At 55.2% G+C, this 27,861-nt stretch overlaps 2 protein-coding genes across 5 annotated transcripts in view; both read right to left on the reverse strand.

The window, feature by feature from the left end:
- TCTE1 (t-complex-associated-testis-expressed 1) overlaps positions 1 to 14,812 on the reverse strand; it is a 17,030-nt gene extending 2,218 nt beyond the window's left edge. The window contains exons 1-5 of one of the 3 annotated variants that reach the window (XM_061398316.1): positions 14,718 to 14,778; positions 13,378 to 13,651; positions 5,481 to 5,856; positions 3,334 to 3,902; positions 886 to 1,335 (exon numbers count right to left, since the gene is read on the reverse strand). In XM_061398316.1, the coding sequence (XP_061254300.1) occupies positions 886 to 1,335; positions 3,334 to 3,902; positions 5,481 to 5,760 (1,299 nt within the window). In that variant the 5' untranslated portion in view covers positions 5,761 to 5,856; positions 13,378 to 13,651; positions 14,718 to 14,778. Of the gene's footprint in view, positions 1 to 885; positions 1,336 to 3,333; positions 3,903 to 5,480; positions 5,857 to 13,377; positions 13,652 to 14,717 lie in introns of all 3 variants that reach the window. The other 2 variants (XM_061398317.1, XM_061398315.1) reach the window with 2 other exon arrangements.
- A 2,004-nt stretch (positions 14,813 to 16,816) lies between these two features.
- Positions 16,817 to 27,824, reverse strand: AARS2 (alanyl-tRNA synthetase 2, mitochondrial). 2 transcript variants are annotated; one of them, XM_061398306.1, is made up of 22 exons: positions 27,564 to 27,824; positions 26,677 to 26,868; positions 26,009 to 26,154; positions 25,612 to 25,779; positions 24,730 to 24,874; positions 24,006 to 24,151; positions 23,707 to 23,815; positions 23,308 to 23,346; positions 23,095 to 23,206; positions 22,547 to 22,680; positions 22,010 to 22,154; positions 21,623 to 21,795; positions 21,375 to 21,488; positions 21,133 to 21,273; positions 20,308 to 20,445; positions 20,105 to 20,214; positions 19,844 to 19,952; positions 19,428 to 19,550; positions 19,099 to 19,209; positions 18,445 to 18,528; positions 18,231 to 18,341; positions 16,817 to 17,802 (listed from the first exon to the last, which is right to left on the reverse strand). In XM_061398306.1, exons 1-22 carry the CDS (start codon positions 27,798 to 27,800, stop codon positions 17,638 to 17,640), a joined length of 2,952 nt encoding a protein of 983 aa, XP_061254290.1. In that variant the 5' UTR covers positions 27,801 to 27,824; the 3' UTR covers positions 16,817 to 17,637. The 2 variants fall into 2 exon arrangements, with proteins under 2 accessions (XP_061254290.1, XP_061254289.1); XM_061398305.1 differs by having other exon boundaries at positions 21,623 to 21,810.
- Positions 27,825 to 27,861: the final 37 nt, after the last annotated feature.

Consider the following 27,861-nt stretch of genomic DNA (forward strand, 5'->3'; position numbering starts at 1 on the left):
GTCTGTGAGCCCGACTGTCCTCTGGGGAGGCTTGGTAAAGGGTGCAGGGCCCTAGCTGGAGTGCATGGAGGGCCCTCTTCTCTAGGCCTCACAGTTTCAGCCCCTTCTGGGTTGGGTGGCCCTCGCCCAGTAAGAAAAATTTCCTGTTGGGAGGCAGAATGCTGGTTTTCTATGGTTGTGACAAAACTGTATGTTGCAAAGTCAACTCAACAGGTCACCGAAGCATCTTTTTTAAAAATAGCAGACATTATACAAGAAAACATCAGCATATATCACAAGCAGTGCAAGTTAAATTTCAATTACGTTATATCGATGTATGTGTTCACTAGGTGCTCGTGCAAATTGCATTTCTTACTCTGAGACTTGGTCAAGATTTGAAAGACACTGTCTGTTGGGAAGGACCCAGGCTTTCAACCTGACTGGATGCTCTTGGGCAACTCACTAACCTCTCTGAGACTATTTTCCATCTATAAAGTGGGGGCTATTTTACTAGATAAGTTGAGGGCTAAAGAAAAACTAACGGATACTGGGTGCCTAGCATAGTACAGAATCCCGAGTAGTAGCAACAACTAGTAAATACTGAGGACCTAGCCAGTATCTGCAATGGTTAACTGCTTTACAGTTATAACTCGTTTAATCCTTCCATTAACCACACTTAGAGGTAGATGCTATTACTATTTGCGTTTTACAGATGGGGAAATGGAGGTCCCAAAGGTTAAGTAACTTTAACCAAGTGCTAAATGGCAGAGCTGGGGTGAGAACTGGGTAAAGCCTGTGGTCCTAGCAATTTCACGGTAAGCACCGGCAGCAGTCAGATTCCAAGCCCTCCGCCCAAGCCCCCAGGGCTTCCCCTTGGCCCTGCGTGCCCCAGAAGCCATAGCTCACCAGCCCGATGTGGTTGCAGGACAGGTTGATGCTGGTGAGCGTGGTGTTGATGGTGAGCACTTGGGATAGGAGGGTCGCGGTGGGCTCGGACAGCTCGTTGCCCCCGAGGTGCAGCGTGGTGAGACACTTGTTGGTATGCAGGGCGTGGGCGAGCGCCTGGCCGCCCTCATCCTCGATGCAGTTGAGGCGCAGGTTGAGGGAGATGAGGTTGCTGTTGTGCCCCAGGGCGTGAGCCAGAGAATGGGCGCCGGGCGCACGCACCTGGTTGTTGGCGAGGTTGAGCACGCGCAGACGGCTGTGGCTCAGCAGCTTGGCGGCAGCGCGCGCGCCCCGGTCCCCGATGAGGTTGTGCGACAGGTCCAGCTCCTCCAGGGCCGGGTGGTCCAGGAGGCTGCGGATTAGGATGCGTGCCTTGTCGTCATCCACCTTGCTTCGGGTCAGCCTGAAGATCTGTGGGCAGCAGGAAGAATGTGCCTGCTTACATACCTCCCCCAGGTAGAGGAGGGAGCCCCAGGAACTCCTGAGGTTCTGTTCTTTCAAGAACCTGGCTAGGGGGAAGTCTTCCCTGGCTGTCCGGTGCCTGGGGTTCTGAGCTCCCAGTGCAGGGGGCTCAGATTAGATCCCTGGTATGGGAGGTGGATCCCACATGCTGCAATAAAGATAGAAGACCCCACATGCTGCAGCTGTGCGTGTGTGCTCAGTCCCTTCAGTCGTGTCCAACTCTTTGTGACCCTATGACTTGTACTCCACCAGGCTTCTCTGTCTGCGGGATTCTCCCGGCAAGAATACTGGAGTGGGTTGCCATGCCCTCCTCCAGGGGATGCCCCCGACCCAGGGATCGAACCCACATCTCCTGCGTCTCCTGCATTGCAGGATTCTTTACTGCTTGAGTCATCAGGGAAGCCCATGTTGCATATGGGACCCACCCAAATAAATAAATAGTAAAAAGAGAGAGAGAAGAACTTGGCTGGGAAGGGGGAGAGAGGTGGAGCAGTAAGGGATAAAGGATTCGACCACCTGGCTGGCTTTTGGGTAGGGCAGGTCTACCCAGCATGATAGTGGTGCAGATTTGGTGGCGACTGGTAGGGAAAAAACTACCACTTATTGAGTAATGACTACGTGCTGGACATGCTGCTGCAACATTCCATAGCCATGATCTCTAACCCTTGGCATCCTAGTGAGATAGAACAAGTCCTCTGCATTTTACAGGAGAAAATGGAGGCTTTGAGTGGAAACCTCATTTGCCCAGAGTCACACGGTGATTAAGCCGTGGAGGCAGGTTTTGAATCCAGGTCTGTTGGATGAGTCAGCCCTTCGCTGCACCCTCCTAGACTTTTGTGAGGTGATACCCCACTCTAGTTTTGATTTGCATTGCTCTAACAATTAGCTAAGTTGAGCATCTTTTCAAGTGCCTGTTGGCCATCTTTGGAGAAATGTGTAGGTCTTCTGGACATTTTTGGATTGGGCTGTTTTGTTGTTGTTATTGAGTTGTATGAGCTGCTTGTATGTTATGGAAACTAAGCCTTGTCTGTTGCATTGTTTGCAAATATTTTTCCCAGTCTGAATGTTGTTTCTTTGTTTTATGGTTTCCTTTGCTGTGCAAAAGCTTATGCATTTGATTAGGATCCATTTGGTTTTGTTTTTATACATTGGTTTTAAACACATGCAAGTTTCTTCTTAAGGAAACCCAAACCCCTCATTGTTACTGCTCTACCTTTCTCTCCTTTCACAGCCAAGTTCTTGAAAAAGCTGATCTGTCTCCTCACCTCTCACTTTTTCCACAAATGCCTCTGATCTGGACTCTGCTCCTGGCACTCCACCGACATAGCTTCCCCTCAGTGACCTCCAAGTTTGCTACATCCGGTCCTCAGCTCCATCCCACCCCACTGCTGCTCACCCCTCTTCTTGAAACGCCTCCCTCCCTGGACTCTATGATACAATGTCATGTCCTCCTTTTCCTCCTCCTCTGATTCTTGGCATGCTCTCTTTCTTCCAACCAGAATATTTGGGACATACTTAACCTAAAAAATAAAAAATTCATTGTGTATCTGAAATTCAGATTTAACTGGACATCCTGTATTTTTATTGGTAAACTCTATTTGAGTTGCAATTTCACTTTTATATGATTGCTGATTAGTGCCTTTTATCCCCACCAGACTGTCAGCTGGAGGGCACAAATGGTCTAATTGTGCTCACTGCGGAATCTTCAGCACCTAGGACAGGGCCCGGGGTGCAGTCGCCTGTTGGATTAATAGCTGGTGAATGGGCCCGGCAGAACCTTCTGCGTTTCTGCATTCCCAGAACCCAGCTTGGTTCAGGGCCACCAAGGACAACCAGCGAGAAGGAAATAGGAGCAAGAAGGCGGTGATGGAGGAGGAGGGGAAGGGGAGAGGGACTCAGAAAGATGCTGAGAATGGGAGGTAGGGGGAGGCTGGGGGTAGGTGGTACCTTGAGGGTGTGGCAGGCCTTGACGGTGGCCGCCAGGGAGTGGCAATCGCGGTAGGTGAAGAGGAAGAGGTTCCACTCGAAGTTCATGCCACAGTCCTTCACACCGTATACCAGGTCCAGCTCCTCCAGATGGCTCAGGCCAGCCACCAGGTTGTCCAGTTGGTAGTGGTCCATGGCCGGTTCCTCCATCTCCCCTTCGCTGCCGGAATCGGATTGATCCCCGCCGCGGGGCGGGGCCGGGAGCTGCACGGGCGGAAGGAACTGATCCACCCGGATGGCGCGCACGTAGTTCCTGCAGAGCGGCAGCAGGTTGAGGATCACGGCGGGGTCGGTGGTGTTCGGGATGAAGTGTTTCAGCAGGTTCTCCAGGTGCAGCTCAAAGAACATGCGCTTCCAGCTACCGCCGTGATTGTCCACGTGGCACACGGGCCACCGCTGCGTGCAGCAGCGGCGCCAGTAACTCTCATCATCGATCAGGTTGGCGGTCACAGCCAGCGGCAGGTCAGGAGACAGGTGGTTCAGGACCTTCTTCTGATGCTCTGGGAGCAGCTGCTTCAGGATGGGGTTGTCTTTGGGAGCAAGAATAGGCAAATGGAGGCACAGTGTTGGGGACACTGCACTGTGGTGCCCTGGGTTCAGCCTGTCTGTCTGGGGGCACCCAGGAAAGAGGAAGACCCTCCTCTGCCTTCAGGGAGCCCCAGTCTGTGAGAAGAGATAGCCTTCATTCCCAGGGAGGCCCGATCTGAGGAGGGACACACCATCCTTAATCTGGGGTGGTCCTGGTTGAAGGTGGACATCTTAGCATCTGGTCTCAGGGAGCTCTCTGTCTGAGACAGAATCCCAGGTCCAGCCCTCAGTTTTTTCTTAATCTAGCAGAGGAGGTAACTCCTGATTTCAGAGGCTCCCAATGTGATTTGATTCATTCATTTCAAAACAAAAGCTTTTTTTTTTTTTGAGCACCTACTATGTACCACAGGCTTCCTAGTTGGTGCTAGTGATAAAGAACCTGCCTGCCAATGCAGGAGACATAAAAGAGGCAGAGACATGAGTTTGATTCCCGGGTCAGGAAGATTTCTTGGAGGAGGGCGTGGCAACCCACTCCAGCATTCTTGCCTGGAGAATCCCACGGACAGAGGAGCCTGGAGTGCAACAGTCCATAGGGTCACAAGGAGTCAAACACGACTGAAGTGACTGAGCATACATGCACACACTACGTACTGCGTACTATCCTTCCACCCTAAGTGCTGAAGATACAAGAGTGAACAAAACCGAGGGAGGCGCTCCATCTTACTAGTGGAGGCAGACTGTAAACAGGTCTAATGAATATATTGTAGGCTTGGTGATGACAGGTGCCATAGACAACACGATGGCCCTGTCCTCAGAGAACTCCCCCTCTGGTAGGAGAGGTTGCCGACTCATCTTTGAAAAGGATGAACATTAACAGAAACTAAAGTACGGGACAAACCAAGGATCTATACACACCCATAGAAGAGAGAGTGGAGGATGGTCAACCAGGGAGGGCTTTCTAGTGGAGGAGGTAGATGTGGTTTGGGCCAGGCTTTGCTGGAGAGAGTGGGAAAAGGAAGGAGAGGGCCTAGATGTAGAGGGCACAGAGCGGGATGGGGGAGGGGTCTGGTGGGGCCTGGGAGGGGGGATGGCTGGAGAAACTGACTTGGCCTCAGGGTAGGCGGAAGGGAGGAGGTGAGTGGGGATGAGGACATTTTCCTAAAGGAAATCAGTCCTGAACATTCACTGGAAGGACTGATGCTGAAGCTGAAGCTCCAATACGTTGGCCACCTGATGCAAAGAGCTGACTCATTAGAAAAGACCCTGATGCTGGCAAAGATTGAAGGCAGGAGAAGGGGATGACATAGGGCGAGATGGTTGGATGGCATCACCAACTCGATGGACGTGAGTTTGAGCAAGCTCTGGGAGATGGTGAAAACAGGGAAACCTGGCGTGCTGCAGTCCACGGGTTTGCAAAGATTCGGACATGACCAAGGGACTGAACAAGACGAGAGGACATTGTAGGAGAAGGCAGGGGCTGCTCCCAGACCCAGCTCTGAGGCCTGGCCTCAAGGCAGTCCCCTCCCACCCTGCCCCACTCCTGGCCTTCTTGCTCCCAAGCGAGGAGAGGACAGACTCACTCTGGAAGTTCTTGACAATGTGCTGAATGCAGAGCTCTGTGAGGAGGGGCACGATGGCCAGCGACCACTCAGCATCCTCAGCGATGATCCTGCGCATCCGCCGGACCCCAGACCCAGAACCTGGGCCTGTGGACTTAGCCAGGGGTGGGATAATCGGGGTGGGCTTTGAGGGCTGTGGGGCTGAGCTCAAAGTTTGGCCCACAGTGGAAGACCGGTCCTGGGTGGAGGTTGAGGACCGGCTGGGGATTGACGGTGACTCTGTTGTCTGGGTATCCTGCATGCTGGGGGTTGGCAACACAGGGACAGGTGGCCCCTTGGTGATGGCCTCGTGACGGGGAGCTTCTCAGACAGGCAGATCCTGGGTGCTGGCAGGAACCTGGAGAAAGAGGAGCAGGAAGGGTTGTTATTTTGGAGGGTTTCGGTGGGCATTTACCAACAGACATAGCACAGGGTGGTTCTGAAGGGCCAGTCTCTGGACTAGAGCAGGTCCAGGTACACACCCCACCAGCTGGGTGGCCTTGGGCCGGTTATTGAAGCTTTTTGAGTTTCAGATGCTTCCCCTGCGAAATGAGGATAGCAGTTACCAATAAGATGATTGGGAAGAGTGACTAAAATGATGCATCCGAAGAGGCATAGCTTTCTGTGACACACGAAGCTGTAGCAAGCAGCAGAACCACATTTCAGACAATAATAGCTACGCAGTAATTACAAGCAATTGCTGTATGCTGTCCCTTTTTTTAGTTTTTTATGTATATCAGCTCATTTGATTCTCACAGAAGCCTTTTTGAGATAGGCGCTGATGGACTAATTTTTTTCTGATGTGAAACTGAAGCTCAGAGAGGTGAACTGAGTTGCCTAAAGTTACACAGCTTATACATAACAAAGGGGGATTAAAGGTCTATTGGGACTTCCTCGGTGGTCCTCTGGTTAAGAAGCTGCCTGCCAGTGCAGGGGATATGGGTTCTATCCTTGGTTGGGGAAGATCCCACATTCCACAGGGTAGCTAAGCCCGTGTGCCCACTCTCCACACCTAGAGAAAGCCCCAAAGACCCCGTACAGAAACAAAGACCCCATACAGCCAAAAATTTGTACATAAATACAAGAACAACAACAACTCAGTCTATCAAGTTCAGCCAAAAGGCTGAGGTATGATAAACGTTTAGTTCAAAACAGCTCCCTGCCACTAAGCCTTTTACAGAAAAACAACTGCCTAACCAGGAGGAGGGGATGAAGAACAGTACTCGCCAATTGAAGTATAGAAATAGAAATAGAATGGCTGCCCAAATGCAAGCCACACAGACTATTTAAAAACTTCTCCTATAGACACTAAGAAAGGAAAGAGAAAACAAGTGAAATTAACTTTATGTTTAACCCTATATGTCCAAAATATTTAAACATGTAATCAATATAAAAATTAATATATATATATATAATTATTAGGTATATGTATTTAAACCTTCAAAATCTGATGGCTAGTGACTACTGTTTTGGGCAGTGCAGGCCAGAAGGGAAGGCTAGGGAAACCAGACCCATACCCTGCCCAGGGCATCAGCACCTTCTCCTCTTCCCTCAGTGGGCTTTAGCTTGCCCCTCCCTCAATCTCCCCATCCCAGTCTTCCTATTTATCCCAGGCTCCGGGCATTCCAGACAGCAGCAGCGGGAAAGTGTGGGAGGCTACAAGCAGCTAAATCTGAGGCTGAGGACAGAGGATATATCCGGGCATGCCGTCACCCCATTTGTCCATTCCTGCACCCATGCTGCAGTGTCCCCTCCCCAGGACCTCGGAAGAATTGGGTCTGCTCAGCCCAGCACGGAGCTCCCACTCTGGGTTTGCTCCCCAACTCCATGCACTGGGTAGTGGCCGGTGGGCAGGAACACTGTGAACTAGCAAAGGTGTCCTTGGCAGATGGAGGGGACCAGATGGTGCTCCCCAGTCCTCCAGGCATCTCAAGGAGGAAGAGCCTGGCTGTGTGAATGTGTGTGTGTGTGAGAGAGAGAGAGAGAGGAAGGAAGGGAGGGGGGGAGAGAGAGAGAGAGAGACAGGAGGGGGCAGTATAAGGAAGATATCTATGTATTTTGGTGACACATTTATGCAAATAAAATGCAAATTGACAAACAGATTGGGTCCATGCATTGTGGGACAAGCAGCTGGCACTTTTTGACTCATGGTCCCTCCGAGGGTGTGGCTGGGAGGGGATGCTGCTTGGAGGCCCTGGATGACTTGGCATTTCTGGCTCTGCCAGGCACTTGCTGTGTGACCTTGGCCAAGTTACTCAGTCTGAGTGCCAGTTTCCTTATCCATCAAAGGGCACAGTAATATCTTCCTCTGCAGGCTTCGTGGAGATTCCCCTGAGATAATACTTGAATCATATTCATAATATTTGACAGGAGTGGGACTTCCCTGGTGTTCCAGTGGTTAAGAATCCGCCTTGCAATGCAGGGGACACAGGTTTGATCCCTGGTTGGGGAACTAAGATCCCATGTGCTCTGGAGCAACTAAGCCCACGAAACCACAAAAAAACGGAGTCCATGTGCCGCAACACAAGAGCCTGCAGGAGGCAATGAAGGCACTGTGTTCTGAACAAATAAATAAACATTTTTAAAACTATTTGGCAGGAGTACTGGAGTGGGTGTGTGGACGGAGGCATTCTGAGGGACAGCGGTTTGGGCTGGAGAGGTAAAGCCCTAGAGACCTGCTTCTGGGTACTAACCTGAGATGGTGTCTTTGAGTGAGGTGCTTCCCTTCATCCAGGGGACACGTGAGGGAAAGGTGGTGGTGGTGTTCAGGTCTGGACAGGACGGGGTGGGGTGGAGGGCTGGCAGACTGGGCCAGAGGAGGAGGACAATAGGCCAGCCCTGCTCCCACCAGCTCCGCGTCTGGACGCCTGGGGCTCCCTCCACAGTTTTGGTCTAACACATTCCGGGATTCCCCTTGGTCCCAGACGCAACCCAGGACAGCCTTTGGGCCATGCCTGTGGGAGCAGAACCTAGCGTGGCTCTCCAGGCCTCTCTCACAAAACTGCCTGGCTTCACCATCCTGTTCAGTGGTCCCTTCTGCTCCCCGGGAAGCCATATGTTGGGAGACCCTTCCTGGGGCCTAGCAGGGTGCTCCCAGGAACAGGATGGCCTGTTCTCACCATCTAATGCCTCACTGTCTTAGGACCTGGCTCCTCAGGTCTGGTCCTAACTGCCTGGCCGCTGTTTGGAGCCCGGAGCCTTCTCTGGTAGGACGCTGCACGACCTGCCTGGGGCTTGGTCCAGGTCCCTGAGCCATCGCCTCAGAAGGAGGGACACGGTGGCCCTGCATGTGCTCCAGTGCTTGGCTGATATAAACAAGAATCCCTACTGTCCCGCAGCATTCACAGAGACCTCCATACCCCCAGGTCTGATGTCATGTTAAAGGCAAATGTTGATAATGTTAACCTCATAATAAGGTCAGACTGGTAGTTTTCACTTATCGTGTCTTGATTTTTTTAAAAAAACTCAACATCACAGAAATATTTTTGGCAAGCAATTTGTTACCAGATAGAGGATTCTTCTAAGAAGGCTTTTAGTTCCAAATGTTTTTTTTTTTTATATATATACATACCTAAAAGAATCAATCAAATATAAAGCAGAGTATGTTTCGAAGGATAATGAGCACGATGAACTCTTTGCCTGCCAGTTACTAATGTTACAAAGATGGCATCAAGTCACACACCCAAACCTGTTCTTCTCAACCACCGCTGGGCTGCCGCTCTCTCAACTCTTCCCCCTGGCCTCTCGGACATTCTCCAGAGGCTTCCAACACAGGCTCCTCTGACTCTGCCCACCCCTCAGGGTTGAGCCTTGCCTGCCCTGTTCCTCCTCTTGCTGGGCTGCAGCTCCCCCATCCCCCCTGAGCTCCAGACTCATGGCCACTGGCCACCTCGAGGCGCCTGCAGCCTCAGTCTGCCCGCCAAGAGCACTCAGTGCGTCCGCCAAGGCTCTCCTCCTCCTGGCTGCTTACCTTGGCCAGAGGCACCAGGAGCTACCCAGGTGTGTGAACCTGGAAGCTGGGGACTCACCTCTCTCCCTCAGTACCAGCCCCCCCAACCTGGTCACTGCAGTTTCCCCTCAGTTCTGACTCCCTCCCCTGCGGTCCCTCCTCTCCCTTCCTGCTGTGGCCTCAGCTCAGGGCCTCGTTGTCCATTGTTCTTGTAGCTGCAGCTGCCCCGCACCTGGGTGTGTCCCAGCACCCAGCCTTCTCACAGCTGTCCTGGCAGGGCTCTGGGTAGGCCCCTGGCTCCTCAACTCAGTGCAGAAGGCCCTCCATGGCCGGATGCTCTGTTTGAAATAAACCCCTCTCTGCATCTTGAATACGGCAGACTAATCTGCGCCACCCAGCCTTTGCTCAAGCCACTTTCTGCCTGGAAGGCCTTTCCTGCAGTCTCTGCCCGGGGAAGCAGACCAGCACTGGTATTTTGAGCCTGAACTCAAGCACCATTTCCCCTCTGGAGCCTTTGGCTTTTCTTATCTCCCCCTTCTCTTTGTGAGATCCTTAGTACCTGTGTCGCTTCAGTGGACTAACAACCCTCTCCTCACACCCACACTGGACTGTGGGCTCCTCCAGGTGTGAAGACTATTTCTATTTTTTTTTAGACTGCGCTATGCGGCATGTGGGATCTTAGTTCCCCAGCTAGGGATGGAACCCTGCATTGGGAGCATGAAGTCTTTGCCACTGGACCACCAGGGAAGTCCTCTTTTACTTGTTTTTTTCTCTCTAATCCCTAACCCGGTATCAGGTCTGCCAGGGAGGCAGCTGCCGTTCTGGGCTGCCCCACCTCCCTCTGATCACAGATTCTGGCCAATAGGAGTGCCCTGTATTGGTTCAGGGGTGCACCTGATATCAGCCAATCAGAGTCCTCCCTGGGATTTGTCCAAGTGGAGGTAGACAGAAGGACACATGTCCTTGAAGGATACGGATCCCCTGCTGCTGGAAGCTGTTTCCCTTCACACGGAAAAGGCCGGTCTGCGGCAGCAGGAGGAAGTGCCGCCTGGCGGAGACCAGCAGGAGAGGGAGGTGGACAGAGGGCACCGGGCACCTCCCGTCCCCAGTCCTCATTGCTGAAGGCCCTCTGACGGCCTCCTTCAGTTCTGAGACCTGACTTGATGGCCTTCCAGCAAGTCTCTCTTGCTGAAGCTAAGAATTGGGTTTCTGCCCCCTTTATGACCAAAAGGTCTCACTATGTGGGTAGGCTTACTGTTTTGTGAATGAAATTATGGGAACAATCCCAGATCAGTAGATGAACTAGTTCAACAGGATGGCCAGAAGCTGCCTGGCTGTTCCTGATGTCTACCTCTGGTGGCCTGTTCCTCTCCTGACCACCCGAGCCTCCAACTCCACCTCCCGTCTCTTTGCTGACAGCATCATCAACGTACAGCGGCTCAGCACTTAAAAGTTACAAGTTTCTGGGGCTTTCCTGTTGATCCAGTGGTTAAGAATATGTCCTGCAATGCAGGGCACATGGGTTCGATCCCTGGTCAGGGAACTAGGATCCCACATGCTGCGGAGCAGCTAAGCCCATGAGCGCGACTAAGACTGGATGCAGCCAGACAAATAAATATTAAAAAAAAAAGTTACAAGCGTCATTCAGAGCATTTCTCTTGTTAGAGTCTTATTCTACACTGGAGTCGGGGCAGGCTTCTCAACCCATTTTATGGATGAAGAAACTGAAGACCAGACCGGGAAATAACTGGCCCCTGGATATATAGGAGGGCTGGGGCGGGATCAGGAGCTTGGCTGCCCTAACCACAACGCCCTGCTCTCCCAGTCACTTTTCCACCTTCCACTAGAAAAGAAAAAAGCCTGTTCTTGTTCCCAGGGAAGCAGGCGTCCTGTCTTCACTGCAGACAGGATGTGTCGGGGAGGGTCTCCCCAGGCTGGAAGAGCGACTAGGTCCGTGGCACCCCACGATGGGAATTTCAGGCCCCTGATGAAAGACACACCTGTTATAGTAAAATGCATTTCCTCCCTAACGAAACGAAATCTTAACAGTCTGTACATGTGTGTATACATCCCTATGTGAACCCTGCACTGCTATTTAATTTTATTTTGTCGTTGCACAGCGTGGCTTACGGGATCTTAGCTTCCTGACTGAGGGAACCAAGGGGTTGAAGCCAGGCCACAGCTGTGAAAGGGTTGAGTTCTAACCAGTGGACTGCCAGGGAATTCCCGAGTGAGTGCCTCTTGTGCCATCATCAGGTGTGCCCCCTCGAAGGGCACACCCTGCCCTCAGATGGGGCAAGTGGGGGCAACCAGTGACCCTTCATCTCCTGGACCTACAAGGCCTCACACGCTATGTCGCCAACATCAACCCTGCCACAACCCCTGAGGAAAGGTGACTCCTCCTCCCCCTCCCCCAGTCCCAGCTGTGTCCTCAGGACCAGCATCCAGGTCCTGAAATAACATTCAGTTCTTAACTCACAGGGTTAAGTGTTAGGGTCTGCTCTCTACATGCCCAAACACAGGCAATAGAAAGGGACGAGATGTCCTAGTTTGGGCAGGGTTGTCCTCATTTTTGATGGTGGACAAGTGTTCTGTGAACCACCTCCTTGTCTATACATAGCTCTAATTTATTGTATTCTAGGCCAAGTGGCTCAGTGGTAAAGAATCTACATGCCAATGTAGAAGACACAGGGTAGATCCCTGGGTCAGGAAGATCCCCTGGAGAAGGGCATGGTAACCCATTCTAGTATTGTTGCCTTGAGAATTCCACGGACAGAGGAGCCTGGTGGGCTACAGTGCACGGGGTCACAAAGAGTTGGACTTGACTGAGCATGCACACATGCAGCAGCCCAGCAGGCCCTCAGTAGTGTGTGCACAGGAGGAGGCAGCATAACTAACAGCTAGCTCAGGATTCAGGAGTTACACCACCTGAGGTCCAATCTCCACTCTGTCCCCAACATCTGGGAGAATCTGGCAAGTCATGCAACCCCATTAAGCCTCCATCTCTTTATCTGTAATATGGGATAGTAACTGGGGTTCCTACTTCATAAGATTATCCAGAGGATTAAAGGAGCTAATGTGTGTGCATGCTTGCGTGCTAAGTCGCTTCAGTCATGCCTGACTCTTGCAACCCCATGTACTGTAGCCCCGCCAAGCTCTTCGGTCCATGGAATCCTCCAGGCAAGAATACTGGAGTGGGTTGCCATTTCCTCTTGCAGGGATCTTCCCGAGGATTGAACCTGCATCTCTTGTGTCTTCTGCACTGGCAGTCAGGTTCTGTACCATTCGTGCCACCTGGGAAGCCCTGAAGTGAAAGTGTCAGTCACTCAGTCATGACTGGTTCTTGGCGAGCCCATGGATGACAGCCCACCAGGCTCCTCTGTCCATGCAATTCCCCTGGCAAGAATACTGGAGTGGGTTGCTGTGCCCTTGTCCAGGGATATTCCCGACCTAAGGACTGAACCTATGTCTCCTGCGTCTCCTGCATTGGAGGCAGATTTTTTGCTGTCCGAACCACCAGGAAACACGTGTGAGACATTCTGTATAGTGTTGGGCCCAGAGTCAACACTCAAGGTAAGTGTTAGATATCATGACAAAGATGTTAGATGCTGTACCTATATAAACCTATGAAATCTTCAGACTTATTATTGACAAATATTGTTATTATAACACCATTATCCTCATTTCACAAACAGAAAAACAGAGGCTTAGAGAACTTAAGTAACTTGCTAAGCATCACATAGTAAATGGAGAAGCTAAACTCTGAACCCATGTCTGTCCAAAGCTGTTCCTCACTTCCCTGCACAAAAGCAGAGACAAACCACTTGGGATTGCTTCCTCAATTGCCCAGACTCAGTTGTCATAGCACTTTTCCAGTGGGCTTCCCACTCTCTCCAGTGGGAGCCTGGGGTCACCCTCATCGGTGCTGACCTGAACAGTCCAGGCTCCCTCACTCCCTGTCCCTTGCAGTCTCAGGGTCCTTCTGCAGAACTGATGATCACTTCAGCTTTTGAGGCCCCAAGAGGATCCAAGAGATACCGCAGAGCTGTGCTCTCCTGCACCGTTGGGCCCTCCATGTTCCTTCCAGACCTAGGGTTCAGTGCTCGAGTCTCCTGCACCTTCCCTCCTCTCAGAAACGTCTCCGACCTCCTCCATTTTTCTCAAGTGCCTAGTTAAATCCAAACGCTTTGGGCAGAGGCTCCACCTGCCTGCCCAAATGGGAAAGTTGAAGATGCTAGGGGAGGGGGAAGTCCTCTCCTTTTTTTGCTCACTACATCCCTGTTCCTCCCCTCTCTTCCTCTGAACTGAACAGAAGTGCCAGGCCTTCCTTAGGTTCTGTGAGGACCTCTGTGGCCTTGGACATCCCTTGTCCGGGGCTGGGCTTTGACATCCCGTATCCCCCAGCTTCTCTGATGGTGCTTCCTGCTTTCTCAGTCAGCTGCTCCTCAGGGCCCTGGCTTTTGTCTACATTTCCCCAATCCCTATCCTGCCTACTGTGTCAGACTCCACCTCAGGTCAAGTCATTTCCATTTGGGAATTCAGAGTTTGTGGAATCACAAAAGAGGGGCAAAAAAGCTTCCCTGACAGAGCTCTGGCCCAGCACCCCTGGTCTTTTGCTGGTGAGACAGTCTGCACACTTATCACACCCCTGGGCCAGGCTTTCCTCCCAACTGCCCACTTAGGTCTGTTGCCTTAAAAAAGAACTCCACCCTCATCCCTACCTTTGATTCAGACACGCGACCGGGGAAGCTCAGCTCCAAATGCCAGCAAGTCCCTCCCTCAACCCGCCTGAGGTGAAGGGGCCCTCCTTCTCCTTGGTGACCAAGGATAACCAGCCTTGTCATGGGAGGGAGGGAGGTGTAGAAGCGTCTAGACCTGCGGGAAGGACTGCAGCCCCAGGAGCTGGGAATAGAGATCTGTCTTTCCAGGAAGGCTGGGGCCCTGGAACTAGGGACTGCTCTTCCCCATGACCAACTCTCACTCCACTTTCCCCTTCTCCATCTCGGGTGACCCTTCCCTGACTCGCAGAGACGGTTTGCAGTGGCTGTAGGGAGGAAGGAGGCACGGCCAACTTCATATGGGGTGGGGGCCTCCCATAGGTACAGGCCGGCCCTTCCTTCTCACGGGAGCCAAGGCCACCTGCAGATTTCGGCCGGGTGGGCGGACTCTGGGGCGTGCTCCCGTGCACTGTCGGGGGAGTCGGGGCAGAGAGAGCTCAGCCCGCTAGGGGAGACCGGGGCCGGGTGTTCTTTCTCCAGAGGTTGCCTCACCGTTCCCGAGACCTGAGCGCTCGCCTTCCCGCAGGTCCCCACGAACGCCGGTTGTTAGGGACGCCGTGCGTCGCTAGGGGGCGGGCCCTCAAGAGCGGGTGCGCATGCGTTCTCCGGCAAGCTGGATTACTTTGCTCGTTGCTGTGCGAGGGCAGGGCTCCCGGACTTCGGTTGTCGCCGCACACCTTGGCCCAGGATCGATGCAAATACGTGTCCCCATTTAAGGCACTGTATGGGGCCCAGAGCGGGCAGTGGGAACTCTGACCGCGGGACATGGTTTGTGCGTCCTGTGGACATGTTTAGGAGCAGTGGGTTTCTGCGGGGAAAGGCGGGGAGCTGCGGATGGGGCAGGGCTCCTGGACTGCTAAGGGGCTCTTCCTTCTCCGGGCCTTTTGTGTGGAAATGGAGGTGGGGATGACGAGTGTGAAGACGGTCCAGGAAAAGCGCCAGTGGCCATTCCCTTCCGGAAGAGGACGATGGAAGGGCATGTGCAGTTCTTAGAACTCTCCTGAGGCCTTCGGCTGACCACTGGCTGCAGCATCCCTTTGGAGCCACCCTCGGCCTTTCTCCAGGCTGTCAGCAAGGCTGAGTGGCACCGGGCAGGAAGACCCCAGGCCTCCACAGTGCTCCCTCCACAGCCCTAAGCTCGACACCAGGAATGACCAGCTTCTGTGAAATGACCAGCTTTCACAGAAAAGGAAATCATCCTTCAAGAGGGGAAGAGCAACCAAGGGTGGTTGAAGTTTCACTGGAGGCAGAACTTAAATTTTAGTTCTGATGATTACTAGCTGGGTTATCCTGGATAAGTTGCCACCTTAGAAGCTCAGTTAACTCACCAACCCCCCCCCCGCCCCCAGTATCCTCACTGTAGCGACTATGTGTTAAGATACAGGCTTTCAGTCAGTGTACTGAACAGTGGCCCCTGCTACAGTTGCTAAGATCCACAGTTGTGACCTCTCAGGACTGCAAGCAGCCAGAGGCCAGGGGCTCCAGGCCCCTTTCAAGCCCTCATCAGTGATTTACCAACTAATCACCACTGCCTCAATTAGAATGAGCAATCACGCAAGAAATGCTGTCAGGAAGGCCTGCTCTGTGCTAAAATTTTGACTAAATGGCCCCAGAACTTCGCAGCCAGGGAGGCTCTGACTTGGGGATGGGTCCCCGGAGTTCCCCTTCCTTCATCCAGCAACAGAGATCTTCAAACACAGGTGGAGCTCAGGTGTCTGGCTTGGTCCTGGGTGGATTCACTTTGGGAGGGAAGGACAACTGCCCTCCATTCCACACCTTCCTCCTGCTCTGAGCTGCCAATTTCAGCTTCAGCTCAGGTGCTTTGCAAGTTGTTTTAAAAGAGAAGGCTCGGGACTGCTCTGGTGGTACTGTGGGTGAGAATCCGCCTGCCAATGCATGGGTTGAATCCCTGGTCCAGGAAGACTCTACACGTCACAGAACAACGAAGCCCGTGCGCCACGAGTGGGCCCACGTGCTGCAACACTGAAGCCCTTGTGCCCCAGAGCCCATGGTCCACAAGAGAAGCCACCGCAACAAACAGCAGCCCCGCTCGCCCCAACTAGAAAGCCTGCAGGCAGCAACGACGACCCAGCACAACCAACAATAAATAAAAAAATTTTTTAAATGTGTTAAAAAAAAAAAAAGTAGGCTTGCTTTGGCTCTGCTCCCTTCTGACCCCAAGGCCTGCACCTGTCCCTCAGGCCTCTGCACTGACTCTGCCCTCAGATGTCCATGGGGCTCACATCCTCCCAACCCGTCTGCTCTCTCCATAGACCTCATCCCCATCTGATACCTTCTTCTTTCTCTTCATTGCTGTTTCCCCACGGCAAGAAAGCACCACAAGGGCAGGAAGTTCTGTTTGTTTCTTGCCATAGTCTCAGCAACTGATCAGTACCTGCTGGGTTATTTGTTTGGCTCTGCTGGGTCTTAGTTGCAGCATGCAGGTTCTTCAGTTTATAGTGTGGCATGCGGGATCGTAGTTCCCCAATCAGGGATCAAACCCAAGCCCTTTGCATTGGGAGCTTGGAGTCTCAGCCCCATCAGGGAAGTCCCTGTTGGCTCATTTTATCAACAAATCATCAGAGCCTTCATTAAAATGAGAAGTTGTTAATGAAATAAGTGACACCAGACAGGATCTGCCCAGCTCTCATGACTTTCACATGAGTTTTCAGTCTTGGCTAGGGAGGCCTTTGTGGGTGCTCGGAACAGGCTGGCACAGTGGGCTTGGCCAAGTGCTTGTGGTGGTGACAAAGGGAGTTCAGATCTGGATGCAAGGTGGCCTTCTAGTCCAGTGTGAAGGGCCAAATTGGGGATGGGGCACCCACGTCAGGTTGCTGAGATGGAAAAGGCTGCTTTTTTTAGGTGAAAGAATGTCCTGGGGCTTCCTGTCTGTGTGTGCCAGGTCGCTTCAGTCGTGTCTGGCTCTTTGCAACGCTATGGACCAGAGCCCGCCAGGCTCCTCTGTCCATGTGATTCTCCAGGCAAGAATACTGGAGTGGGTAGCTATTCCCTTCTCTAGAGGATCTTCCCGACCCAGGGATCAAACCTCGGTCTCTTACGTCTCCTGCATTGGCAGGTGAGTTCTTTACCATTAGCGCTACCTGGGAAGCCCTCTGGAGCTTCCTATCCTGTGAAAAATACTTTTTAATGAACAATCGCAGCCAGAACAGCCATGTAGGTCTTCACCTTCACCTCGCTGGGTCTATGATCAGGCTCACGTCTGCCTTCCCCAGCCCCCACCTTCTTGTGTCTGTGCAGGTCCCCGCCCAGGGCACCCTCTTGGCTCAGCTGCTTGGCCTCCAGACTTGAGTCCTCTGCTGAGCCTCCGGGGAGGTTCTGCTGGCTCCTTCAGGGCTCCAGGCACTGCCCTGGCCGCAGTCTCTTCAGTGTGTGAGCCCCTGCATGAGCCTGCTCAGAGCTGGTTGAGGGCATAGGCTCGTGCTGCACTGAGGGCAGCTTCCAGGTCAGCAGTGCTTCCAGTGCCCTGGGCCACCACTCGAGAGCCCCAGGCTTTGCCCCCCATGTGGCTGCACACGGCCAGCGCCCAGGCCTCTGCCGTGAAGGCCGGTGTGGCACTCTGGGGACAGAAACAAAGGGCAGTGATGCAGAGCAGCCCTCTCTGCCCCTCCCGCTCAGCGTACCCTGGAGAGTGGAGTCATAGTGAGTAGAACCCTCTTGCAAGCCGGGCACATGGTGGGGGTGGGTAAGTGGGTGAGGAGACAGGAGACGGATGGGCCGGGAATGCACGTATAGAGGTTGATGAATGGCTGCTACCTATCTGTAAGAAATATGCAGCCTGGAGGGTGGGGTGGTGGGAACTGAGGGAATCCTTTGAGGGTGGGGTGGGAGGGTGTGGGTTAGGGACAAGGAGGTGGCCCTGTCCCCATCCTGGGGCATCCTCAGAGATCACCTCTACCCAGCTGTGGCTCTCTTACGTGGGAGGAATAAGACAAGGGATCAGCAAGCTGGGCTGGGAGATGAGTGGGTGGGGCTGCCTCGCCTCACCTGGGCCACCTGACAGGCGCACAGCACCTTCCCCAGGGGCTGGGGGCTGAGGAGCAGCACGGACGTGCCGGGCGCCTGCGTGCACAGCTGCCGGACCACCTTCACCAGCATCTGTGCGGGGGAGGGCAGATGGCGACCTCGCAGCTCCCAGCTTCCTCCCCGCTGGGACCTTCCCCTCCCCACACCCTGGGCCCACCCCACGCCCAACGCTTACAGAGAGGGACTCCGTGGAAACCGTGTCCACAATCAGGGGCCCCTCCATGTGCCGCTGGAGCAGCTCCTGGGTCTTCTGTGCAGCCTAGGAGGCAGGAAGAACAGCGCAGGGGTCGGGCTGGGAAGCAATCAGCCCCCACTTCTGAACTGAGCCCCAACCCAGAAATCCCCTCCCACGCCCTCCGTCCCCCAGCAAAGGTGCCAGGGGTTCTGCCGAGAATGGCCGCCTTGTTTTGGGTCCCCTCTATGTCCTTCCTCTCCTCCCTCCCTCCTCCCTTTCGTTTTAGCTCCAGGCCCCTACACATGGGCCGCTGAAGGTGACGGGACTAGGGCTGCAGCACAGATGGGCGAGTGGGGGCGGAGGGAGGAGGAGCCACAGTCAAGGAGCAATTAGGGCTGAATGGCGTAATCAAGTCAGCTTCCTGGAGGGAGAGTCTGAGAAAGGCTTGGGAGTTGGGGGAGAGACCCAGTTTGGCAGAGAGAAGTGTGGGAATGACCTGATGATGGCACCCAGGTGGCAGGAGAGGCAGCAACTGCCACCCACCCCCACTCCCCGCCAGGCCTGGGGGTGTCTCAGCATGCATGCTAGACATCTCCGATGCTCGCCAGGTGTGCCTGCTATCTGCCCCGTGGGGTGCACCGCACCCCCTCTCACCTGCCCCATTTCCAGTTTCCGGACGGCAGTGTTGGCACGCCGCTGCAGCGCCTTCAGTGTGGCCTGAAGCTCCCGCCGCTGCCACTGGGGCATCGTGGCGGTGTCCACGGCCTGTGGTCAGAAGCAGCATATCACTCCCTGGCCCCACTGAGTCATGGTCCCTGAGGCAGGGACCAGCAGGGCCAGGGAAGAGGTCACACTCCCTACATGTCCCCCTGCAGACAAACAACAAACATCTGGGCTGGGGATTCTGGGGGGAGACAGGCAGGGTTGGGGAGGGGAACAGGGCCAGGTGGAAGGGGCAGCTCCACGGTGGGGGTAGCCCTCACGTCGGTAAGTCGCCCCATGTCCTTGGACAGCCGATGCGCCTCCGCCACATGCTGGCTGCCCTGACTCAGCCGAGCTGCGGCTGCTTCCACCTCCTGGGCCAGCCTCTGGCCCACCTCTCGGGCCTGTAGGGAGGGCACAGGATGGTCAGGGGAGTGTGGCATACCTGCTCTCCCCAAGACAGGGGTTCATGACCTATTGCTGGGCAGGGACAAGTTAGAAACATTTAACAATCAAGACTCATCAAGGTATCAAATGATGACAACAGATGCCAGCTGGCAGTAGCTGGTATGGCTTAGTGCACAGGTATGAATCCGGGGTCTGCTGCTGGGCATTCCCCGGCCTGAGAGCATCAGCTGTGTGCCCCCTGACCCATCCACACCCAGAGAAGCCTCCCAGGCCCCACTGGTGTGCTGACCTGCTGGGCCTGCTCCCCATTGACGGCCAGCAGGCGGGTGATGCCCTTGACGAGCTGGCGCTCTCCGATGATGACCAGGTCTCCTATAGCCCCTGTGCGAAGCAGGTGCCTGTGGGCAGAGGGAGGGAGCAGGAGGTCTGGGTGATGATGCGAGAGAGAAGAGCAGCTGGAGCTCCAAACCAGGGGCTGGTGGCTCCAGGGACGAGGGAAGGGAGGAGGTCCAGGGACCCAGGCCAGAGTGGGCAGAGAGGAGTGACTCACGTCCCACAGCATAGCTCCACAGAGGTGTGCAGTGCGGCTTGGGAGGCTGGGTCCAGCGCATGGGCTACGGGCACCCCCACGGATACCACCCGCACAGGGTCTGGGTATACCTGACAGTGAGAGGCACAGGTCTGTTAACAGGTCTGTGGGGGGGTGGGGGGCTCACTCACACGATCTCTACCAACAGGGCCCCTCCAACTCACCTCATCCAGGGAGCGCAGGCCGGGGACGTGGGCAGTGCGTGCCAGGGCCACCTCCTCCATGTACACAGCCTCATCCCGCCCCACGGCCTTCTGCACAGTGACCTCCACTGCCCGGAGCTGCTCTGGGGTCAATGGGGCCTGGGGGGTTGTGGGGGAAATAGACAGACAGGCAGTCAGCCCCGTGCCTGGGAGTGATGCGTGAAGAAGCAGTCAGTGTTCACTGAACCAGCCCCAAGCTAGCACACAACAGTGAACGGTGCCTAGCACATAACACGTACTCAGTACGTTTGTGGGGCAGACAGTCCTTTCCCTTAGAAAGCTACCCGGGAACTGGGCCTATTGGAAGCAGCAGGCCTTTCACTAGACACTGAAAGTTGATAAAGAAACAGAAGACAGAGGCTCTGTACTTCAGGAGCTTACGAGAGAGGGCAGCCAGGGGAAGAGAAATACAGGACGGGGGAGACACAGGAGCAAGGAGGGAGTCATCAGGCGGAATGGGATTCAGTGAGCACTTCCTGCAGGATTTGAGCCAGATGGACACTGAGACAGGGTGACAGATAAGGAAGAGGGCAGCTCGGCTTGAGCAAGAGCGGCCTGGGTGACAGCAGGGACAAGGAAGCCGGGCGGCTGGAGGCCGAGAGGATTCTGGACACTGGCTCGCCTGACCCTCACTGGCGCAGGAGCGGCCTGACGCAAAGCCCCCCGACTCAAGGTCCCCCAGTGACTGAGCGAGGGGAGTCCAGCCCTCTTATGGTCAAACTCCCACCCCACCAGACTCTAAGCCCGTCACCTTGTGTGAAGGCTGCTTCTCTGTGCCCAGCTCACCTGCGTGGCCACGTCGAAGCGCAGCTGCTCGGGATTGAGATGGGAGCCTCGCTGCTCTGTGCCGGGGCCCAGGACCTGCCGCAGTGCCCAGTTGAGCAGGTGGATGGCCGTGTGCTTCTCCATGCAGCTCAGACGCCAGGCCTGAAACACTTCTGTCACCCAGGGCCCCGGGTGCGGGTAGGGTGGGGAGAGAGGAGGGGCTGCAGGACACGGAGGATAAACAGCAGGGGTGGGGTCCTCACCTCATCCACGTGCAGCTGCACCTGGTCCCCCACCCTGAGGCGCTCCGGGGCCACCACCTCATGCAGGATGAAGCCTCCGCAGACCTGGGCCCGGGCCACTGGGAAGAGCACGTCCTGGGGAAGGGCAAGGCCGAGGCACTGAGTGCCTGCCGCCTCTCCTTCTGGCTCAGGAGGACTGGGGAGTGTGTGTGTGTGTGTGTGTCTGTGTGGCGGGCGTTGCGGGTGGTGGTGGTGGTGGTGGGGCTCACCTGCTGGCCCACCAGCACCAGGTAGCCTCGGTCGGAAGCCTGGCCTCCCTGTTCAGCGTAGAAGTTGGTTTTGTCCAAGAGGAGGCCACAGCGCTGGCCATCCCCTATGGAGGCCACAGCTGTCCCATCTTCTGTATACAGCTGGAGCACCTGGGCCTCACAGGTGCCAAACTCTGCCAGGGCCGAGACTGCTTATCAATGCCAGGCAGGGGCTTGGGCCCGCGCCTCCCTTGAAGCCAATCGGCAGGGGTAGGGGGGCACTTCCAGCCGGGACCCACAGCGACCCCTGGCGGCTCCCCCGGGGAAGGCACAGGCCTGGTGGCTGGTCTGTCCTCCCAATCGTGGTCAGGCAAGCCCGCGGCCACCCGCCTCAGCCCAGGCTCTCACTGTAACTGCCGCCTGGTTGCAGGGAGTAGCTGTACTTGGGGCTATCATTGGTTGGGGGCACCCCTCGGCGCTGCAGCTCCCCCAGGGCGTGGACGTTGAGTCGCAGTCCCTGCTCCTGAACCGGCTCGGCCTGCAGTGCCCGGTGCTGTGGGACAGGCGTATGTGCAGGAGGGGTTGTGTGGAGACCTGCCTCCACCACACAGCTTGTGCTTCCCGTATCCCCTCTGGAATAAGGCCTTGGGCTGGGCTGGCTGCTGGAGGCCCTGGGCTGGCTGGTGAACCTTCCCTCATGCAGGGGTCTCAGGACCAGGACCCACTGCGGCCCCCGATGGCCCCTCTGAGGACTCGTGCTGGCCTCTCCCCTTCTGCTCCTCTGTGTGGCCCACTGCACTGGCCTTCCTCTCTGCGGGCTGCGGGTGGGGGCTGAGCAAGGGGACAGACCCTACCTCAGCCTCCCGTTTCCCTCTTCCCACAAGATCCCAGGACTGAGGGAGGGGCTGTGACCCAACAGAACTGGTGGGGCTGCCCAGCCAGTACCTGGGCCTCCTCCTGGGCCAGCCGCTCCAGTCCGGCAGTGTCCAGCGGCACCCCCTTCTCCTCCAGCATCAGCTCCACCAGGTCCAGGGGGAGCCCCAGGTTCCCAGACAGTGACAAGGACCAGGCCACTTCGGCTTTGAGGAAGGAAGACGATGGGCGTCAGGGCTATTGAGGGAGGGAGTGGGAAGAAGTACGGGCCAGGGCTTTTCTGACCACAGAAGCCACTGGACGCCAAGCACATGGGTCCTCTCCCTGCGCTGGGCAGGCCCCAGAAAAGGGTCACCTTCAGGCTCCAAAGCAGGAGCTGGGGGTAGCCCAGGGTCCTCCCTTGGCAAATGTCATTTCAGAGGAGGGCAGTTCATTCTCAGCCTGCAGCCAGCCTTGGAAAGTAGAGATCAGAGGCGGGGCCAGCTTGGGCAGTAGAGAAGCGAGGAGAAGCAGGGCGTGGTGGAGACAGCAGGGGAGAGAGACGTCGGGCCGGGGATGTAAGGCCTGGGCTTGGCTCACCTAAGTGGGGCCCTCACACCGCGGCCAAGCATCCTGCTTACCTGGGAACACATCAGAAGGCCCCAGGCGCTTCAGGGTCCGCTCGATGACCCGCCGACCACGCTGCAGTGAGGCCAGGAAGGCTGCCTCATCCTCCGACACCAGGCTGGCTATCTGAACAGGGGCAGGGCAGGGCTGGAGCCGGGCCTTCTGAGAGGGAGAGCCTCTCCCCACCACTCTTGTCAGCCCCTCCCTCGCCCATCCGAGTCCAGTACCTGGGCTGAGCTCCTCCGCAACTCTGGGTAAGCATCTCCCTGGGGACAGTGCAGAGGCCCAAGGCGGTGTCAGAGGCAAGAGCACACTCTGCACCTCCACCTGGCCCTCCCTGGGGACGCCTGCCTTGGGGGCTCAGAGAGGCAGATGGATGGCAGAGGGTCCAAATGGGGAATCAGCTTCTTTAGGGAGGGGCGGGCATGATACAGGCAGAAGGGGTCCCGAGGTCAAAGGCTCAGCAGCCTGAGCAAGGAGGCTCCCTGCTTTCTGTAAGCCCGCTGAGAAGACTCTGGGTTAGACACTTAGGGTGGGGAACCGGGGCAGGGTCACTGTTTGGGTTCAGTGACAGGCTCTCTGAGTCCCCTGGGAGGCCCAGGGAGGCGATGAAATTCTGCCCTTACCAGCGTCTCCACCACTACAGGCACCAGGCTGCCCAGGAAGCCAGGTGGTGCCCGCAACACCTCAGTAGAGAACCGCACAGCTCGACGGAGGATCCGACGAAGTACCAGCCTAGAGGGGGTCAGAGCCCAGATACGAGCCCCCAGCAGCCCTGGGTCAGCAGGGAGGGGAGAAGGGAGGGCAAAACGCAGAGTGTATGCTCCCTGCCTCCTCCGCCTGCCATCTCAACCCCACTCGCCTCTCTATCCCCTCCCTCCTCTCCCCTGCAGCCTGCCCTTCACTGTAGCCCTTCCAGACTCACGGGGCGCCTGACATCCCAGGGGAGACGCCGTCAGCGATGCAGACACTGAGTGTGCGGATGTGATCAGCCACCACGCGGTATGCTGTGTCTGTGCGCCCCTCATCTGCTGCCCCAATGCGGCCTGAGTAAGGGGGTGCCCCGCAACCCTGGAAGCAGGAGATGAGACACGGCTGCTGGCCCTGCCATTCACATTAGTCAAGAATCTGGGGGCCAGCCTTGACTTGGCTCTGCTCTCTGCATCTAATCCATCAGTAGGGGCTTTTGCATCTACTTCCAGAGATCTTTCAAATCCATCTACTTTTCTCCACTTCCTCTGCTACCAGCCTAAGCCACACCTTATCTGAACTATGAAACAGCCTCCCAATTTCTCAGCTGCTACTCCAGTTGCCCTCCAGTGCATCCTCCGCACAGCAACAGGAATGTCTTTTAAAAGTGGTGATCAGGGACTTCCCTGGTCAATACAGGGGCCTGGGTTCGATCCCTGGTTGGGGAACTCAGATCTCACGTGCCACAGCTAAGTACGTGCCTCGCAACTACTGAGGAAAGAGTGAGGGGCAGTATCAGGCTGTAAACGTGAACTGGAGCCTCACGTCTGACACCCTCGCATTCTCGGCTGCTCACTGTCCCTGCAGGCGGGAATACTCTTGAGTTCTCAACAAAGGGAGAAGCAGTGGTGGTGAGCCGCAGGTCAGAGTGGCTTATGGAAGGGAAGAGGTGGGCTTACCTGGTATATGGCGTCGAGCAGCGGGGAAAACAGGTCGGTGTCATAGGTGGAGAGCCTGCCTTGCAGCACGGCCACCAGCCTTTCTAGGCCCATTCCTGTGTCCACGTGCCGCTGGGGCAGGGGCTGCAGGCTTCCGTCTGCCTCTCTGGTCAGGTATACGGGAAAGGGGTGCCAGGTGAGGCCCCCCACAGGATTGCAGGTATGATGCTCAAGTGGCATAAAGGGATGAGGAAGGGATTCGGGGGGCCGACAGTGAGAGGAACCAGTGGGCAGTATCATCTCACCCCCCTCATCCCCCAAAGAGGACGATGATAGCCTTGGGTCCTCTCCTTTCTCATAAAAGGTGATTGGGCCCTCGCCTGGACCCAGACCTCCACTTTCTGGGACACAGTTCTTTGCTTTATAAAGAGGCACGTCAAGGCTGGTAGAAAACCTTAAGAGATTATCAAATTCAACTCCATCTTGTGATAAGAGAGCAGAGTCCAAAGACCCACAGTGTCTAGTTGCAATGTCACGGGCAAGGAAGAGGACTAAATTGGTTACTATCTGAAAAGTGTTTACAAACATGCCTGAAAGTGTTAGTTGCTCAGTCATGTCTGACTCTTTGTAGCCCACCAGGCTCCTCTGTCCATGGAATTCTTCAGGCAAGAATACTGGAGGGGGTAGCCATTCCCTTCTCCAGGGGATCTTCCTGACCCAGGGAATGAACCCAGGTCTCCTGCACTATAGGCAGATTCTTTACAATCTGAGCCACCAGGAAAGCCCCCAGAAATATGCCTGCCACATTGCAAATGCTGTCATAACAAATGGATCAAAGTCTCCTGACTGCCAACTTTTTCACTTTCAGGCAGGGATTTCCCTCCTCCTCTAGCAACCCATTACCTGTTGTGTTGCATGAAGACCAGATTCCAAAGCTCTACCAGCTGGGGGGCCCCTGCCCCACCGGCCAGGTCATAGTGTATCTCAGTGCAGGGCCCACAAGGCCCAGTATCCCCCATCTCCCAGAAGTTCTCCTCGGGCCCAAAGGAGAGCACACGGCTGGCAGGCACCCTGAGAAGAAAGCCAGACGGATGGTGGGAGACAAAGGCAGAGGCTGGGGACTCCCCCACACCACCCCAGCTATCTGCCAGGAGAGCCCTTCCATTAAGCTCAGCAGGAGGAGGAACAGGGCTGACGGTATCACAGGATACGCTGAGACCCTGAGCGTATAACTCAGGTGTTGGCTATTTTCCAGTTTTCTTGTGCTCCAGGAGTGGGACATAAGTGGGAGTGGACTCACCCCAAGCTGAGCCAGATGTCCCGGCTCTCCAAGTCTGGGCCCAGCCCAGCCTTGGGGTCCCCACCAAAGTAGGAGACCCAGAGCCTGTCCTCAGGGATCCCAAAGACCTGAGTCAGCAGCTCCCAGGCCATGCTGCAAGCCTCCTCCTGTAGTGGAAACCCAGTGGGAAGAGGAAGACGGGTGAGAAGGCCCCACTGAAGTGCCCATCAAGCCACAAGAGCTCCACCCTCAGCTTAAGACAAGACCATTTCCACTGCCCACCTGGTTTTCAGAACAAGCCATGACTCTTTCTGCTTCTGAGATTTTCCTGCATAGAAAGTGTCCTTGCTTCTAAATCCCATTTTCTTTCAGGCACCACCTTCTCCATGAAATCCCCTACCCACCTCAGCCTGAGAGGACTTTTAACTCCTGCATTTGAACCACTTCTTTACAATAATTATTGATCAGCCATTAGGCAGGAGGCACAGTCTTGGTCCTCAAGGAGTTTACAGCCCAACCAGGGAAGCGAGACACATTTCTATTATATATGTCCATTGAGCACTTTGCCTCTGTGTCTGGTATGAGGCCCTGCTTAGGCTAACTCTAACAGTAGAGACAGGATTAACCTTGACTCCTTTCTTGACTGACCACTGACCCTTTCCTAGCTCCAGGGCTTCCTGGGGACTCACCTTAAAATATTCACCCCCAAAGGCCCAATTGCCCAGCATCTCGAAGAAGGTATGATGGGAAAGGTCTCGGCCCACATCTTCCAGGTCGCTGTGGCGTCCTCCAGCCCTCACACATTTCTGGCTGTTGGCTACCCGCCGGAAGCCTGCCATCTCGCTTCGTGGATCCACAGTGCCCAGGAAGATTGGCTTGAACTGGAAATACAGGAAGGGGGAGAGAGATACCCTAATAGAAGGGAAACGTAGGGAGTGGGCATAGAGATGGTGATTGGGATTGAGGGCTGTCCGTGCCCCCTGAGAGTACAGTGAAGTCTTGCCCAGGGGGGCAACTTGGGAGCACCCATCTCTGGTGGTGTCTGAGCAGACAAATAAATCATGAAAGACTCTGCTAGTAAAATGAGAACGAATGTGTTGGTGGCTAGAAACAGGGCAAGTCTACAGAGGGTAAGTGGTGCTCAAAGTCGAAAGCTTAGAGCACAAAGGCTAGCACAGTAGCATGTACTCAACAAACATTTATTTTAATGAATGCTATCTTTATTTTAAGAAAACTAATAAATGAAGCCAGACTTCCCCCACCAGTCTGCCCCCATGAGACTCCACACCCCCCATTCCTGGAACTAAAAGTCAACCTTCACCCGCCATTCCTGGAACTAAAAGTCAACCTTCACCCGCCATTCCTGGAACTAAAACTCAACCTTAACTCCGAAGTTTCCGATCGAGTTCTCCCCAAGCCCTAATTTGCACCCCAAACTCTGCCCAATCACGCACAAGCTCTCTTTCCCCGAAAGGTAGGAGCTCCACCCTTTGCGTCTCTTGCCCAATCCCGCAACGCGTTTCTCTAAGGAAAAAAACTGCAAACTCCGCCCAGACCTGCGTGGTTCGGCCCCTACCTGGTTCATGCCTGCATTGACGAAAAGCAAACTGGGGTCGCCGCGGGGCCTCACGGAAGCGGAGGGCACCAAGCGGTGGCCATGGCGGTCCCGAAAGAAGCTCAGGAAGGCGTCCCGCACGGCCGCGGCCTGGATTGGAGGGGCCTCCGATGAGAGCGCCCGAAGGCCCCGCCATGAGGGCGACCTTCGAATGGCCCGCCGAAGTCGCCCAGCTGCGGCTGCCACCGACGCCGCCATCTTAACTGGGGGCAATACTTCACGAGGTCAAAGGGTATCGCAGGGATAGAAGTAACGAGAG

This window comes from Bos javanicus, chromosome 23 (assembly GCF_032452875.1).
Source record: "Bos javanicus breed banteng chromosome 23, ARS-OSU_banteng_1.0, whole genome shotgun sequence".
Lineage (NCBI taxonomy): Eukaryota > Metazoa > Chordata > Mammalia > Artiodactyla > Bovidae > Bos > Bos javanicus.